This window comes from Macrobrachium nipponense, chromosome 8 (assembly GCF_015104395.2).
Source record: "Macrobrachium nipponense isolate FS-2020 chromosome 8, ASM1510439v2, whole genome shotgun sequence".
Lineage (NCBI taxonomy): Eukaryota > Metazoa > Arthropoda > Malacostraca > Decapoda > Palaemonidae > Macrobrachium > Macrobrachium nipponense.
Window position 1 is genome coordinate 7,280,080 of NC_087203.1, and position 19,103 is coordinate 7,299,182.

General features: G+C 38.1%; 1 protein-coding gene across 1 annotated transcript in view; it reads right to left on the reverse strand.

Moving 5' to 3' along the window:
- LOC135222605 (protein MON2 homolog) overlaps positions 1 to 19,103 on the reverse strand; it is a 325,482-nt gene that overhangs the window by 196,466 nt on the left and 109,913 nt on the right. The window contains 5 exon segments of the mRNA XM_064260699.1: positions 1,774 to 2,010; positions 5,464 to 5,673; positions 5,821 to 5,975; positions 7,643 to 7,785; positions 8,282 to 8,514. Coding sequence (XP_064116769.1) covers positions 1,774 to 2,010; positions 5,464 to 5,673; positions 5,821 to 5,975; positions 7,643 to 7,785; positions 8,282 to 8,514 — 978 coding nt within the window.

Below are 19,103 nucleotides of genomic sequence, written 5' to 3' on the forward strand. Positions count from 1 at the left end.
AGCAGAGCACCGAAACACCTTTCTAACGGTGTTCTGTCGACTCCTGCTGGTACACTCCAGGATTGACAGAGGAGGCAGCTGCTTGTGGGCAAACACCATCAGTCTCCCTTGGACCTCCAGTATGTCTTCTCCCTGAGGCAAAGGAGCGGTACAGGGACTTTCGTCTAGGAGAACTGGCAGGACAAACAGCCACCCCCACAGAAAGCACTGCACTAACATTTAGCACTTAACTGTTAGCCTTTTCTAATAAGACTTAACTGACAAATCTAACTCCATCACCATATTTGCTGAAACAACAAATTTCTTCTCAAACCTCAATTTGAGGCTGACAGTGGTGACAGAAGAAACTTCAAGGGAAGCTGGTAAAAGAGTTAAAGGACCAGGAGAAGCAGGACTCAAGATCAGTGACATAGACAGAGAAGGAGAAGAAACAGGGACAGCTGGATCTGTAGGAGAAGCAGAAGAGGCTATAAACTAGTCTTACCCTCACCCCTAAGAGCTGCCTTCCTCTTTCTATCCTTAACTAACTTATAAGAATAAGAAAGAAATACCTTCCATTGTTGATCACTCCAATCTTTACACTCCTCACTAGTGGATTCTTGATTACACTTGGACCCGTTACCTGTACATTTAATACACTTTGAGTATGGGCCTTAAACAGGTTTCACCTCTATCCTGGCTCTGCGGCCTCCGGCACAGAATCTAACTCCTGAAGGGATAGAATCTGACATGACAGCTAAAAAATGCCACAACTAATTGTAGTCATGCTAACTAAACTGATAGCAAAACAACTAACAAAAACATAAAGTGAGTACGTCACCACATGGTAGCCAATAAACCATCCAAAGCAAGGAAGAAAAGTCTGCACCGACCACAGATGTTAACCAGGAACCAGGAGAGAATGAATTGGTTATACCTGGTCTGTTGTACCCGTTCCTACCACCAAGTGGGGGGCAGGGGGGGGATGATGTCACCTACATCGGCAATGGTGGTGCCACTGCAGTTTGAACTTTTGCGTCGTGTAGGAGAACCTACAGCTGTATAATTGTTTGGTAAGACACTGCAATAAAAATAATACTTTTATTAATACTAACTATAACTAATTATGACTATTTTACATGAGTCACTTTCGGATACTTAGTTGACACAAGATGATGTGTGGGTGATCATATGTGGTGGTGCAGGGAATAGCTCCCCTCTACCTCACTCCACTGTGATGAATTATAAACTGTGGGGAGAGGTTAAGTTTTTTCTGCCTCCACACTCTGAAGGAGGTTACCAGACACTTCCATCACCCATACAAGATATTTGAAAGCATGAAATTTCAAAACTCACACATGTAAGCTGTATGACATCATATGGCAAGTCAGACCATTTAGATATAAATATTGCAAAGAACTGAGAGCTGCAAAAAGTGGAATAGATGTAGTGCTTCCTCCTCCAGAAAGGTCTATGTGTTATCTATATTAAGTGCTTATTTCTTAATAAGATTCAGTGTTTTGTCAACATACTTAGAATGGCACGTCATTTGCACAGTATTATGTTTCTTCATTATATGAACAAAACTAGCTCTGGCATACCAATCCCCATATATGGACTTAAAAAGATTTAAATTTACATAATGCAATATAAGAATAACTTACAAATAATTTGCATAACCCCAAAGAGGAAACTTACTAATAATCCCTTTTAATATAACAGCAAGAAGGCTAGCTTTTCCTCTATGTATTCTACTGACTTAATTACTACTCCAAGAAAACCAGTGCACCTTACCTTTAGACTACCTCCTGTTGATGGTTTAAGCCCAAGTATCCATACAAGATGCTGTAATGTTGTCAAGAGAAGATGCCAGGCAGCTCCCAGCACCCCACCATGGCAATGTGCCATGGAGAGAGTAGCCCGCATGCACTGCAAGTTTTTATTAGTCAGCATTACAGGACCTTGCTGGGCACCCACTGGAAGGGATGGAGTTGCCAGCGCTGTTCCCACTGCTACAACTTGATGTCGTACCTATAAATCAGACTTCATTTTAAAGAATCTAGTGACACAATGCGGTGTACATTAAATCTTTTTTAAGTGAAAAAGCAACGGGGTGAAGGTAAGGTTTCTGCCAGTAAGATGAAGAAAAGTAAGATCACCATCTTGGAGGGTCTAGTCTACTTCCAAGCCCATAAATGCAATATCTCTTTGTAGCTTCCTGTTTCGATATGATTTTCCCGCTATCCTCCAGCAAGGAATCTTCAGCTTTTGCTATCACACTAGATCTAAACCTATCCTATTTACTTTGTAAGGGACCATGTCTGCTGCATGTAATTAAGTCATTACGAATACAACACCACGTTTTTCTTCTTTGTTCATTACAAGAATAATCTTCATTACCATCAGATACACTTTGGTACATGGCATTATTCTGATAAAGTTGAAAATACAAAATTTATCGATACGTAATTGTTATCACTGTTTGACATATTACTCAACAGGGAATGGAATATATCCACACTGTAAAATGATTAACCAGCACAAATAATATAAGATCACCACACAGCAATAATGATATCTAAAATTACTTCAGTACTTTAAATTTTGCCATTTATTTACATCCCCACTCTATTTCATATATCAACAATATGTAATAAATAAAACAAAATTACACGTTCCTATTATCATGAAACATACCACCCTTCATCCTATATTTTTTGCAAACCATTCACCATACCATTTTAACAGCAATTACATGTTCTGACTTATCATTTATTATACTTTAAAACAATTAAAATGCATAAAAAAAGGACAAGATGACATAAATTATATTGTGACAAGTACAGACCTAAATATCACAATAATGTTCCAATATCAATAGTGTTTATTAACCCTCTTATGCCGAATGGACGTATTAAACGTAGAGTCAAAATGTCTCCCGTATGCCGAATGGACGTATCATACGTCGACTCAAAAAGTTTTTTAAAAAATTAAAAAATTCGCGGAAAAATACTTATAGGCCTACCAGCTGAAAACTTTTGAATCACGCGCCTTGGGGGATGCTGGGAGTTCACGGATCAAGGCGTTGTTTTGTTTGCAATCGCTATGCAGGCGCGCAAGCGCGAATTTCTTTCTTATCGCACTAAAAAGTATCAGTGACACATCTCGGAAATTATTTTGTCACTTTGACATAATTTTTGCACCATTTTAAATTATCCTTTACATGAAGTATTATATATGAAAATATGTGCAATTTCATATAAAATACAAAAAAAAAAAAAACTGATGATTGTAGCTTTTATCAGTTTTGAAATATTTTCATATAAATAACGATAAGTGCAAAAATTTCAACCTTCGGTCAACTTTGACTACCAAAATGGTTGAGAAACGCAATTGTAAGCTAAAACTCTTATATTATAGTAATATTCAATCATTTGCCTTCATTTTGCAACAAATTGGATGTCTCTAGCACAATATTTCGATTTATGGTGAATTTATGAAAAAACTTTTTCCTTACGTTCGCGCGGTAACTCTTCCGATAAATTTTTTCGTGCGATTGTCCTAATGTTTGCACCATTTTAAATTTGCTGTTACATAAAGTTTTGTATATAGGAAATGTGCGCAATTTTATGCACAATACAACTAAAAACAACCCATGGTTGTAGCTTTTATCAGTTTTGAAATATTTTCATATAAATAACGTTAAGTGCAAAAATTTCAACTTTCGGTCAACTTGGACTCTACCGAAATGGTCGAAAAACGCAATTGTAAGCTAAAACTCTTATATTCTAGTAATATTCAATCATTTACCTTCCTTTTGCAACAACTTGGAAGTCTCTAGCACAATATTTTTATTTATGGTGAATTTATGAAAAAAACAAAACATTTTCCTTACGTCTGCGCGGTAACTCTTCCGAAAAAATCAAATTTTTTTTGTGCGATTGTCGAAATGTTTGCACCATTTAAAATTAGCTGTTACATCAAGTTTTATATATGAAATGTGCACATTTCTCATGTAGAATACAACTAAAATGATTGAAGGTTGTAGCTTTTCCCTTTTTTCGAAATATTTACATATAAACCACGATAAATAAAAAATAACCACGTTCGGTCAAATTTGACTCTACCAAAATAATTGAAAAACGCAATTGTAAGATAAAACTCTTACGGCCTAGTACTATTCAGTCATTTATATTCATTTTGAAACAAATTTGAAGTCTCTAGAACAATGTTGTGATTTGTGGTGAATTTTTGAAAAATATACTTCAACTTCCCGCTCCGAGCCGCCGATTCGGGCCGGCCTCAAGTCTCCGAAATGCGTACATCGCATTATCCTAATATTTGCTCCTTTTCATATTAGCCGTTTTATAAAGTTTCATATATCAAAATCTGCGCAAATTCATGGAAAATACAATAAAAAATAATTGAAGGTTGTAGCTTTTCCCATCTCCGAAATATGTGCATATAAAAAATATATATACAAAAATTTCGACATTTGGTCAACTTTAACTCGTCCGAAATGGTCAAAATCTGCAATTCTAATCTAAAACTCTTACAGTATCATAATATTCAATCATTTGTCTTCATTTTGAAACAAATTGGAAGTCTCTAGAACAATATTTAGATTTACGGTGAATTTTTGAAATAAAATTTTTTTTACGTCGCGTTGTTACAAATTCGTACATCATTTTGTGATAATATTTTTCCAGTGTTGCTTTTATTGTTTTACAATGTATTATATATCAAAATGATTGCAATTTAGTGTACAATACAACGAAAAAAAAAGTAACTCGTTAGGCTTTGGACCGTTTTTTGCACAGCGTGATTTGAATACAATTATGTATGAATTTTTTTTTTGCTACCAATATATCGCATTATTTACATATATAATGATATTATTTTTCATTCTGATGGTTGCATACTAAACTTCAGGCAATGACAAAAAAAAGTGAGCCAAAAATTAACTCTTAATCTTTAAAACTAAGCGCGCTGTGATTTTTTGAAAAAATTATTTTTTCCGCTTCCGTGCTCACTCCAAACCGGCCCCGCCATACGGGAGAGGTTTTGATTTTTAGGGCTTCGGCGTAAGAGGGTTAAGGCAGTCCCCTGTTATTGGCGGGGGTTCCGTTCTTGAGGGGGTGCCACTAAGCGAAAACCACCATTAACCGAAACTTGTCGATTTATGGCGCTAATAACCCATACTCGGCTTGTTAGGGTGCCATAAATCTCCGTTTTTATGGTGCTAGACAAGTACCATAAAACCGGATCGCCGATAACAGTCCGCTGATAACCGGGGACTGCCTGTACATAATACAGTAGCATAAAAAATGAAACATTTTGTTTCCTCTACATTTTGAAAATAATTTTTCATTTTATATATTTCAAGTTTAGCTCATCATGACCACCTAAACTGTAAAAGAAATATAAAGCAAATGTACAACAATTAAACCAAAACCACTTCCCAAAATAGGACAATAAACAAACCTCAGAATCATAATACTGGTGTTGCGATTCCGTACTAGGAGACCTCTGGTGACCTCTGGTCATTGAAGATGATGAAGCAGCTGCTGCTACACTTGCATTGTTGAGCACAGTTAATGTGTAATGAGGAGGAAGGCAGGATTTGCAGAGAGCAGTAATAAATGCATCACGGGGAGTTGTTAGGTCTAATTTACCTGCTAAACTTGCAAATGTCTGAAATCAAAGTCAAAATATGTTCACTGAAACATTCAGGGACATTTAGTTCAAGCTACAAAAAATTTACAGAATATATACAAATTATATGAAAAGTAATTTGGTGATGGTATTACAAGATAAAATGACAAGTATACAATATCTTACCTGTATTGCCTTTAGGACATTTTCTGTTGCAGCTTCATCTGTACATGCTTCAAGTAAAACTGTAAGAGCGGCAAGAAGACCACACCATGCAGAATTCACAAGCTGTTCATGAATTTTACGTTCTTCTTCGTTAGGTTTATAATGATCACTTGCACCTAAAAGAGTTGATATAGAGTTGGCATAATGTGACCACAGGAAAACCCCAATAATTAAGTATTTTCTACGGTATGAAATAAAGAACAATTCAAGATCCATCGCAACTTCGTGAACATTAATATACAGCAATATATATTTCCTTGAATGTAATGAAAAAATTAATATAAAGAACCATTTTTACAATATACACACCAATACATTGTTATTAGTAATTTAAACTAAACTATGAATTAAAACCCACAGGTTGGCTATAAAGATTATATTTATCATATCTGATGGCACATAAGAACCCCTTTCTCCCCCCAAAAATGGCTCAAAAATATCATCTATGTTTTTATGTGAAGCTGAGGTATCTGGTAGACTAATATTTCCCAGATACCATAAATTACCAGGATTTGTATCTAGTGAAACTCTTTAATGCAACAATATTACTCGAAATTATTCAAATATCATCATCATCATTATTACTTATGATGATGATACTATTACACTAATTAAGAAAGCAATTATCGTAAAAGTATAGCTGGATTTTCTCAGAAAAATAACTTTGTTTAGCACCCAATTCTATTAAACAAACTGCTTCTTAGGTTGTGTTCACATTACTCTAGATTTATGTCATCCCTGCCTCATACATATTATTACAGTATTTTTGCATGGAAACCGCTTTAAATATCTTACATTTATCAACTTAAAATTATGGTGATAATGCTGGATAACACTGACAGTGAATACAGTTATTGTGGGAATCACTAGCATCACCACCATCTATCATTGGGTTTCCCATTGGACGAGTGGACTTCGCGCCCAGCTACCAATCTGGTGGTCCGAGTTCGATTCTCGGCTCGGCCAACACGAAATCAGAGGAAAACGTTTATTTCTGGTGACAGAAATTCACTTCTCGATGTAATGTGGTTCGGATCCCACAATAAGCTGTAGGTCCCGTTGCTAGGTAACCAACTGGTTCCTAGCCACATAAAAATATCTAATCCTTCGGGCCAGCCCTAGGAGAGCTGTTAATCAGCTCAGTGGTCTGGTAAAACTAAGATATACTTAATTTAACTTATCTATCATTGTACACTAAAAGTCAACAGCCATATAAGATCTGTTGCTATTTTTGTGTATCTGGTGTTTATCACAATAAAGGCATCTTAGTACAACAAATATCATCATAACAACATGCATTATTTGAATACAGTGATACCAACATTAGTGACAATGAGTTTTTATACTTTGATAATGATGATACTTGACTTTTCAGGATTTGAAGATGATTAAAGTTTAACAGAACACTGATACTTCCCAAATTTCTTATGTGTTTTGTATGTGATAACCATGCAATTGGTTATACAAAGGTGTCATTTCCTCTCAACATGTTGTGTTATTGTCTTAATGTGCGATATTTTCAATGTAAATGACTATCCTACTTCTCTGATTTCCTGCTCCATCAGAATTACTGTAGAATTATTATTAAGAAGATTTTACCTGCTGTCCTAGTTGCATGTTTTGTCCATGTTTTTTTCTGCCATGCTGTAGCTACATATCAGTAGCATTAAATATTTACATGTACACACAAAGGCATTTTCCTTAATTCCCAGCTGAAGTCAGGTGGGGTGTGTCTTATATACCATCAAATATGCAAATATCTAGTTATATATGACTTTCTTACCTCCTAGTCCTTCATTAGTAGCATGAGGACCCATCATAACCAGGTGAATTGAGCGTACAATATCAAGGAGACAATAGTATGCAACACTTACACCATATCCTTCTGGAATGGTTGGTGGCTCCAATTTATCCAGCATCTCCAAGCTATAAAAAGGACACTAAGCTTTGTCAACAGTCCAGAATGACAAAAAATTAAATAGAGAAAACTACCAATTTCTTTTGTATTTCACATGCTTGCTTCTATCAAACATTCAAATAATACAATATATGTAAAGATGAATAATGATTCCTCCCTGAAATGGATAATTTTGTTTTTGGTTCACATATCAATTTAACAGTGAATTGCTCTTAGCATTACAATTAAGAGCTAGTTACAAAATTGCTTCCCCAGTAACACCATCATGATCTTATATAAAATATATGCATATTACAAAAGACAAAAACATAAAATGCCTTTTAATTCACCCAAACAAGGTACTCCAATATCCTGTACTTTTGAACATTTAATTCATATTGGGCTGTCTAATCTTAGAAACTGATGTAACGTAAATGTTACAAGAGAAAAATTATGCCATAGCATCAGAAATTATACAAAATCTGACCACAAAAAACTTATTTCAAGTATGAGGCCTAAACTTACTATAATGATTTGGCCTGTCCTGTAGGGATGTTAACACAAAGGGGCAAATAAACACCCCTGTAGAAGAATGCAGGCTGTGGTGACACACCTGGACCCACTGGCATACCAGCAAGTAAGGCAGGGGACTGGCCCTGAGAGCTTCCTTGGCCACCCCCAGCCAGCTGAGAAGCCATACTTGATTGTGGAGAGATGAATAGAGACTGTACAAATGCCCCCATGCTGTTCACTATATCCTGTAGCAAATAGAAAATTTTATCAATCTATCATTAACTTCCAGGACTTACAATGTTAGAATAACATCTCTATTATATAGGTTATCCACACAAAAAATTAAATATAAAAGTACCATTCTCAGTGGTGCAGAAGAAACTTTCTAAAAGCTAGTTCAGAAAATGCTCTGCATCTCACATCAGAAATCCTACCCTTCCATATGAAGACTAGATGGTGGTGGCGTGGGTTAGAAAAGTAAACAATAACAGAGCGTGCAGAAGAGGATGCATGGAACTGGTGTTTGGTAGGGTAGGAGAGAGCTTTCTGTCTTACAAGAGTTTGTGGGTTGTAAGTCATGTTGTGGTGTTGTTCAAAGACTTAAGTTGGAGTATACTAGGACCGAGGAACATGAACAGGTGGGTAGATTGCACATTTGTGGCATATAGGAATGATTAGGCTAGGGAAATATTCAAACTGGTAGCAGTAGTGTGGTCGATTAAAGATGGTTGGATCAGATAATGAACAAAGGGAGATAAGATGGAGAAGGGATTGTCCGAGATTTAGCGGACTACAAGGCGAGTACAAAGGATGGAGAGGACAAGTCGAAGATTGGCTAGTGGTGTGTGGGGAAGTGAAATATCCGGAAATAGAGATAAGAATGAGCTTAAAAGGGAAAGCCCTAGAAGTAATGGAAGGAATAAATAGAGATGAACTTAAGGATACAGAGGGTTCACAGATAATCCTATCCAAACTAGATGAAGTTTATCCAAAAGATAAACTGATGGAGAATCACAGTAAAATGAAAACCTATTTTAAAATAGGCAGAGAATCTAGTGAAAAGATGAGAGATTTTTTAATTAGGTATGAAAAGGCAGAATCAGAGTGTAACAGAGCGATGGGGAAAAGCATGCAGGAGAAGCTAAGGGTTTTCATGTACTATTGGAACAAGCAAACCTCACAGAAAAAAAAAACCAATGGTATTAGCAGCTTGTGGTCAAGTTAAGTTCCAATATCAAGTTGAGTTGGAACATAAAACAGTTTCACAAATTGAAAAGAATATTTGAGGGATCGGGGAATAAAGAGGAACAGGAATAGTGAGGGTCAGAAGGCTATGCAAATTCTGGGAGAGAGAGGGAAAACCAGAGATATTGGGGAAAATGGAACTGAGGTAGGGTTGGAAGACATCCTATAAATAAAGAATGGAAAGTAACATTATGTTCAATGTGCAAATCAGAATGGCACTGGGCTAAGGATTGTCCTCAGAATTTTCAAAATACTAGGAGGAAAACAGAAACAAAACAAGAAAATAAGAAAACAGAAACTGGGCCAGGAGAAATTTATGTAGAATAAGTTATTGTAAAAATGAGGAAGTGTCTTAGGAAGGGGTTGATGAAATTTTAGACACAGGATGTAAATTGAGAGTTTGCAGGGAATTGTGATAGCCCACACTGTCATGGGTTTGAGTTAGGAAGAGTTAAGGAGAACGAAGCATACTAGGACAGTCCAATAAAGTACAGGCAGTCCCCGGTTAACGGTGGGCTCGGTTAATGGTGATCTGGTTAAATCGGCAATTTATGGCACCATATCATACCTAACAGAGGTGCTATTAACCAGTTATCAGCACCATTAACCAAAACTTGGGGCCATAAGTGCCATTAATCACCGAAGTTCGGTTAATGGCAGTTGTCACCGATAACTAGGGACGGGACTGCCTCAGACGGGGTTCCGTTCTTGAGATGCGTCGTAAGCCGAACATTGTAAAAAAATCCTAAGAAAAACCTTACTTTTAATACTTTGGGTTGCATTGAAAACTATGTAAACTGCATTCTTATGGCATTTTTCATAAAACAAAAAAAAAAACCTTCAAATATTGATTATTTGCATTTTTGGTGTCATATTTCATCTGCCAGATGAGCGTTGTAGGCGTCGTAACCCTGGAACATGCGTCGTAACCCTGGAACATGCATCGTAACCCTGGAAATAATGTCTGATGAATATACAGTAGTACCTCGAGATACGAAATTAATCTCTTCCGAGGCGCCCTTCGTATTATGAGGTTTTCGTATCTTGGACCACATTTTACATGTAAAATGGCTAATCCATTCCAAGCCCTCCAAAAACACCCCAGTAAACTTCATAATAAAGCTAAATTGACCTATAAAAAATGAATACTACAACAATTTGGACCATTCAATACCTAAATTAATAACAAAATGCAAAATAACCTGTAAATGAGGTGTATTAGTGTACGTGGTATACAAGAAATACTGTACGTAAAATGTGGAAGCTTACCTTTCGAGTGAGGCTATCTCCGAAAGTGGCGGCAGAGGAGGAGGAGGAGGACAAACAGCAGATACGTACGTAGTACGTACGTACGTACACTTAACTTTACGAAAACACATAAAAAAATGTAAGGAAAACATACATAAACTAGAATTACGAAACACATTAACAAAACTGTAACACTTAACTTTACAAAAAATTTTAATTAAAAAGTTTTTTCTCTTTTTTTTTTTTTTATTTTTAACTTTTTTTTTTTTTTTTACTTTAACGTAGGCTTTTTTTTTTTTTTTTTTTTTTTTTTTTTTTTTACAGAATTTCAACTTCATCACCACTTTCAACGTTCTGTTTATCTCTTGGTTCTTCCTTTTTGCTTTCAATTTTCTGTTTTTCATCACTTGGTTCTTCCTTTTTGCTTTTCAACTTTGTTTTTATCACTTGGTTCTTCCTTTTTGCTTACTCCTGCTAATGCTGAAGGCCTCTTTAAAATATAACGATCCAAGGAAGATTGCTTCTGCCTCTTTTATTTTCACAATGTTCCTGAAACGACTCAGGCAAACGTCATCGAACTGCGCAAGCATTCGACCTGTGTGAGCCTTTTCGGGGTGTCTTTTTTCGATAAACGATTGCACTTTATGAAAAGCGCTAGGACATCCTTAATTTCTGCCGTTGTCATAGGGTCCTCCTCCTCTTCCTTGCTGCCGCTGCTAGAGAACTCCTCTTGAACGACACTATGTTGCATGGCCTCCAACTCCTTCAGGTCATCCGTCGTAAGCTCCTCTTGGTGCTCCTCGAGAAGGTCGTTGATGTCGTCCTCGTCGACGACCAGCTCCATGGGACTTGCCGAGTGCAACGATCTCGTCAAGATCTGGTTCCAAAACAGTTTCGGGATCGCCAACTGTTTCGGACTCTGCAGCACCAGCTTCGCCACATCGAATCCCCCGAAGTCTCGGGCGGATACGGCATCAGGCCAAAGTTTCCTCCACAAGGAATTCAAGGTTCGCCTCGAAGCCTCCTGCCAAGCTTGGCCGATGAGTTGGATACATATGACGATGTCAAAATGTTCCTTCCAAAATTGACGCAATGTGAGGTTTGTGGTATCAGTGATGTCGAAAACATCTCTTGAAAAGATGTTTCGTGTACAGCTTCTTAAAGTTCGCTATCACTTGCTGGTCCATGGGCTGGAGGAGAGGGGTGGTGTTGGGCGAAAGAAAAATAATCTTGACGAAGGAATACTCTGCTAGGATATCTTCCTCGAGGCAGGAGGGTGTAGAGCATTGTTCAACACACAGCAGACATTTCAGGGGGGAGGCGCTTCTCTTCCAAAAAATTTCTTCACTGTCGGGCCGAACAAACAGATTTACCCCTCCACTCAAATAAACAAAAGAAAGCCTCGTTACCAGGGTTTGCATAGGACCTCACATCACTGGAAGCTTATCCTTAAGCACTGTTTGTGGGGCATGAAGGCTCGAGGAGTCTCGGAATGATACACCAGTAGGGGCTTCACCTTGCAATCCCCACTGGCGTTCGAAAAAAGTGCTAGCGTAAGCCTGTCTTTCATAGGCTTATGCCCGGGTAGCTTCTTCTCTTCCTCCGTGATATACGTCCAACGAGGCATTTTTTTTCCAAAAAAAGGCCAGTCTCATCACAGTTGAAAACCTGCTGAGGACTGTAGCCTTCTTGGTCATCATCTCGTCAAAAGTCTTCTTAAATGCTTCGGCCGCTTCGTGTCCGAGCTGGCAGCCTCCCCATGACGCACCACCGAATGGATGCCAGTTCGTTTACGAAATTTCTCGAACCAGCCATGCGAAGCCTTGAACTCTGAGGTTTGCGTTGAAGTCCCTTCCCCTCCGTTGTCTTCCACCTGCGCAATCAAATCGCCGAAAATAGCGCTGGCCTTGTGGGCGATTGCTGTCTCCGTTATCGTATCGCCAGCGATTTCTTTGTCTTTTATCCAGGCAAGAAGCAGCCGTTCCATCTCGTCATGCATGTGGGTCCTCTTGCTGGACAAAATAGTGATGCCCTTCGACGGTGTAGCTGCTTTGATGGCATCCTTCTGTTTAAGGATGGTGCCTATTGTCAATGGATTACGGCCATATTCCTTGGCGATCACACTCAATCGCATACTAGCTTCATACTTCTTGATGATCTCCATCTTTGTCTCCAAAGAGAACATGCGCTTCTTTCCGTGAATTTCAACTTTCTTGGGACTCATGACTACGTTATCTTGTACGTAATTTACGTATAAGTACACAATAAAGTTTTCGCACAACACGATAATATGTATACTGCAACGAAATCACTAACGAATTTACGTTACTAAACAAAATAGTTGGACCGAACGAATACCGCGTGCGTACGATAACGATGCTGGTACAAAGTGGACGAGGTAGGCACGCCACCACGTATACGTACATAGATGCATGATGGGAGGGATGCTGTCCAATAGGAGAGAAGGATCTCATGGCGGTGACTAGCATCAGGAACCAATGGGAGAGTAGGAGGATGGTGGCGAGTCTACTAAGATGGCGACGCCCGAGTTTCAAAATTGTTATCGGTGGTTCTGGGGACTTTCAGAAACCTTTCGTATCTTGAAAACTTTTCGTATGTAGAGCCGTTAAATTTTTCGTATTGGCTTTCGTATCTCAAGATTTTTGTAAGTTGAGCCTTTCGTATCTTGAGGTACCACTGTAATTGAAAAGCGTTGTAACCTCGAAACGTCGTAAGCCGAGACCGTCATAACCCGGGGACTGCTTGTATTTGATTTTGGTGAGTCATCACATAGGTCAAAAGGAGTAATGGAAATACTAGTGATATTGAAAAACAAAAACTTTTATTTGAAGACAAATTTTACATAGTGATATATCGTGGCTAATAGGTAAAGAAAATCATGAGCAAAATGGGTATGACCATAAATTTGAAAGAAAATTGTATTATAATAGCAGTATTATGGGAAATGAAGGTAAAGTTAAGAGAAGACAAACATGATCACTTAAGGATACCAATAATGAGGAGGAAGGTAGAAGAATTATTACGGGAGGGTTGGAAGGGAAAGAGTCTGAGGGAAATTAAAGGCGCAATGATGAAGTTACATCGACAGTTTGGTTACAGAAGGGGAGATAAAATATGGAAGCTAACAGAAGAAGCACAATGGAGTGATGATTTGACAGAGAAATAAAAGGTGGCAATAAAAAAGTTACTAACAGACTTGATTGCAAGTTGCGAGCTATGTAAAAGATAAAAAAGAAATGCAGCTAAACCAGTAGTAGGATTTCCTTAGAGTAGAACATTTAATGAAGTTGTAGCAATGGATGTGGGAGAGATAGAAGACAGAAAAATTCTTGGTAATGGTAGCTATGGCAATGAGGTATTGTCAGGCTTTTTGGATAAAAGATAAGAAACCAGAAACTACTATTATAAAGGCACTTTTTGATGGCTGGTTTGCTATATTTGGAGCACCTTCTAAAATACTGTCAGACAATGGGGAAGAATTTCAAAAGTATGGAGGATGGCAGAAAGATGGAATAATAAAGTAATAGCCACAGCATCAGAATCTCCATGGAGCAATAGATTATATGAAAAGACCATAGGCATAATCAAAGAAAGTTTAAGAAAGATGATGGAGGATGAGGAAGTGGATTGGTCCATAACATAAGATGGATAGTGAGTGCTAGGAACTGCTTAATAAAAAATGGAGGTTTCTCTTCTAACCAATTAGCATTTGGACAAACCCTTCCTTCCCTAATTTAATGGGAGAAGAGAGTTCAAGTCCTGCAAGCAGAGAGAAAGGTATGGAAGAGAGTATAGTAAGGGATACACTAAATGCCATGCACAAGGCCAGAGAAGTGTTAATAAAAAATGAGTCTTGTAATAAAGTAAGAATTCCTTTAATAAAAACATCAGAGGACATAAATTTGAAGCAGTAATGGGAGATGAGGTGTTCTATAAGAGAAAATAAAAATAAATGGAGAGGACCTGCTCAGGTAGTGGGAGTATCAGGAAAAACAGTAGTGGTTAAACATGGGGATTCTTTAAGAGAACTTACTAGGATTCAAAGACTATCACCAGAAACAAAATAATACCTATAAGAGATAAATCACATGTTGTGACAGGTAGATCCTATGCCCCAAATGAAGGGAACATAGATAGGCAGGAAGGAAAGGAGATAAATAATGGGCTGGAGAAGGAATGCAGACGGAAAGAGACTATAAAAAGAGATGTGGTAGAGGAAACAATGGAAGATGACAGGGAAAGTTAATAGGTGAGTTAATAGAACAGATACCTAAATTCAAAAAGGGAAATAGAGTTAGAGCTATAAACAGTGACACAGGACAAGTAGAAAAATGGACTATATTAAGTCTTGCAGGAAAAAGATCAAGCAAATTTTGGGCTGATTCATACAATGTACAAGACTCAGTCAGGTGACAAGGGATGGGTTAACTTACACGATTATAGTCATGTAGGAAAATTGAAGATGAAGAAGAGGTGTTGTTAGGATTTGAAAATAGAAGCATATTTGCAGCTAAAAAAAAAACTACAAAGTTGGAGAGAAACAAGGTATATGAGGAGGTAAAAAACGTCAGACAAAAAGGATATGTAAAGCAAGATTGGTTGCTAGAGGTTTTGAAGAAGGGATGGCTGAATGGGAAAAAGATACTCCTATATGCAATGCTGAAATTTAAAATTTTGTTTGACTATAATAAAACAGATTGGAATTGTTACACATATTATGCATTAGATGCTAAAACTCAATATTTACAAGCTGACAAAATACAAAGAGAAGTACAGTGGAGCCTCAGTTTTCATACATAATCCATTCCAGAACCTCCCATAAAATTCCAAATGCATGAAAACCAAAACAATAATTCCCATGAGAAATAATGTAAATATGTAATAATCACATTAAAAAGTCATATATATTACATATATGTAAATAAGCCCATGACCTAAGGGGTCACTGGCGAGACAAGGAGTGTGATATGAGCTAATAAACAGGACGCAAGCTAGACGCTGCCGCGTTATGTTTGCGACGCCCTGGTTTGCATTTGCCTGTGTAATCAAAAGCATTGTCTTGTAAAACAGGTCACAGTGCCTTCCTCTGAGAAGATGGTGACCTATCACCCGCAGAGACAACACGTGACTTCCTAGTCACATGTTCGTCTGTCTGTATGTTATGTATGCTGAGATAAGCTTTGTTCTACTATCTTTGTAAAAGACTTTGTAACTTAGATCTCTACTTCCCTTCATCGAGACCAGTTCTCTGAAATCACTTCTTCCTCTACTCCAGAGATGTAGTTTCCAAATATATGTTAAGTTTGACAACTCCGAGTTTGAGTCTTCACCTCTATACTCAAAGAAGATACTAACGGAACTTAGAAACTCTCTCTGCATCGATGTCACTCCGACAAGAATGGGAAGTAGACCAACATATAGTACTTGCGTATAACATCGCAGGGTATAACCTCCAACGGGACGCCTTTCTATACATAGGCATATCCCATATATCTGGTGGCAGCACGACGTCTCTACGTCAACCGAAGCTTAACGAATCATAGAAAATTTAACATATCAGAAGTCAACAGAGGAAAGAGGATCTTCATGCAACTTAGAGGCAACAATAAGCATCCTACGAACACTAAGAAATGTCCTTCATCGAGATGCATTCAAGAGGCTATAGCATCGTTTAGTGAACGTCTTTCATCACATATCTTCAAGAAACAAACCGGACGTGTCTGCAGCAACGGGAACCGAATCATTCAACAAACAAACAACACATGATCAGAAGGCGAGCGGAGATATCGGTCAACCGCGAAGCAGGACGGGAAAAGGCGAGGCCGTGACGTCATCAAAACACTACGATCTTCCTCTTAAATACTGCAGCTAAGTACAATTCTTTATTCATTTTGGTGTGTGACTGTGAGTGATCTCCACACACAAGTTCGATCATCCATTATTCCTGGGGGTGAGTTATGCGTTAGTCTTAATCTTCCTTCCTTGCAGGAATCTATCTTCAACTACGGATTCTCACCCTACAGGCCTTTTTATCTTTGTTGCTAATTTTTTTTTTCTTCCAGAAGTTCTCCGGAAATATCTTTATCATATTATCTGTTTTTAATCTTATCATTTTGGGGGACTCTGTTATTATCTGCAACACATTTTTCTTATTTTATATTGCATATTCGTTTACGCAGTGGACGAGTGTATTCATATAGATATCTTGATAGGATCGCTAGGAATCGTAGTGATAAGAAAAAAGCATAAGTCACAATGGCCACTACTAATGCAGCTAGTTCTCCCACACCCAGCAACCCCAACCCAGTTGTTACTTTGGTTAGCGCAAGGTCTGCAATTGCTCCCTTTCAAGGCCAAGTCAATGGGTTCTTGCCTCAAAGTGTCGAGTCTTGGATCTCGTCAGTAGATGCTCATTTAAAAGCAAAATGCATCACTGACCCATCTGTACAATTACAGGAAGCTAAAAGTTTCATTGACTTTGCTAAAGGAGATGCAGGTTCGTACCTGAGAGGAGTCTCTTTCCAAGAGGCGGATACATGGGATGAATTTAAAATGAGATTACGTGCCATATATGGCGGTGAAGAAGCCTTGGACGTAGTCTTAGCTTTGAGGAACATCCTTAATCAGGCCTTTATGACTCAGCTTAATGTTGTAGAGAGGGCGGCACTAATTGCTGACCGACTGAACGAATATCAAGATAGTTTGTGTAGTTCCAATTGGGTTACGAGAGGGAATATGGCCGTGAAAGATTTTATCAGGCTCACATATTTAACATGCATAACAGTTATGTTGCCCGAAGCTCTGGTACGGTGCTTTGACAAGAAGCTAGCGCCCGACAGTACGGAACTAGACATATATAAACAAATCAAGAAACATATGTCTAAGTGCACTGATCTCGACCCCTTGCTTACTCAAGTTTTTGCAAAAAATGAAAGTAAACCACAGCAAGTAAATATAGTCAATAATAACGCAGCAGGGGTAACTTGTTACAATTGTAAGCGCACAGGGCATATGATTGGAGACTGTCGAACGCGTTGTTGTTCGATTCATAACAGCTCCAGTCATTCATACAATCGTTGCTTCTCACGTAACCAACAACAGAATGCCAAAAACACGCTAACCGTTGCCAATGATAATAAGAAGAAGAATCCTCATTACTATAAGAAGAAACAGGCACACAATAACGCTGCTCAAAATCACAAACAAACAAATCGTGCTTCAGGAAACTCTGTTCCCGGGCCGTCGAACCCGAACTCACAGTCAGTCGAATTTTCCGAGTGTGCAAAGCAAAGCAAATACCACGTAATTAACTCCAGCGGGGGAGAGAATGATGTTGGGTCATTCATATCAACATCTTTTGAATCAAATAACGAATTTAATCATCTACAATATCAATGCGAGACACAGAATTTTCCTGTGAACCACACGACCAAATCCAAAAAATCAGTGCAGGTCCCCATAGACTTCCAACATATACATGCTATCATCAGTAAAGATTAATTACGTCCTACATTGCATGCCGTAAATTTAGAGCATCGACCCTTCACACTGTTTTTTGATTCTGGTAGTCCACGTAATATCATGGATCTGCGGACTCATCACCTGTTGTTCTCGAACTTCCCTATTGAGAAGTCCGGAGTGAGGCTCTCGGGTATTGTAAATAATGAATTAAGTGTAGTAGGAGTAACTCATATTCAGTACAAGGTAGGTAACCGCACGTTTACCGATACCTTTATCGTTGTACAAAACATTGATATGTATCCAGCTGTAATTATAGGATACCCATCTACGGGCATTCAAAACATTACCTTAGCCCCTGGCAAACACGCCGTGTATATCAAAGGAAAATCCTATAAGTCTTCTAACACCTTAAAATCAGTTTTGGACAAAAAAGAGACAAACAACCAAACAGTAACGTACATTGAGGAACCAATCACTTGTCTCATGAATCATGACATCGTTCAAGCGACCCAACAGAATTCTTGCACACCCGTAATAGCAGCTTGCACGCAAACTCTCGAGCCGAACGTACCTTCGAATATATTAGTGCGTGTAAAGAAGACTTTGCCGGGATCTGAAATGTTAATCCTTTCCGACACTGAAAATTAACGGATTGTCCGTAACACATGCAATATACACTGTTGATTCACAGCAACAATTTTGAATACCACTTTAGTGATCCACAAAAATCAACACATCGTGGATGTGGAAGTTTATAAATATCGCATTCTTACCGTTGCTGAAATTAATCACGCTCAATCAGTTGTGGATGAATCTCTCTTACAATCTATTAAAAGTAAAATCAATAGAGACATTCAAG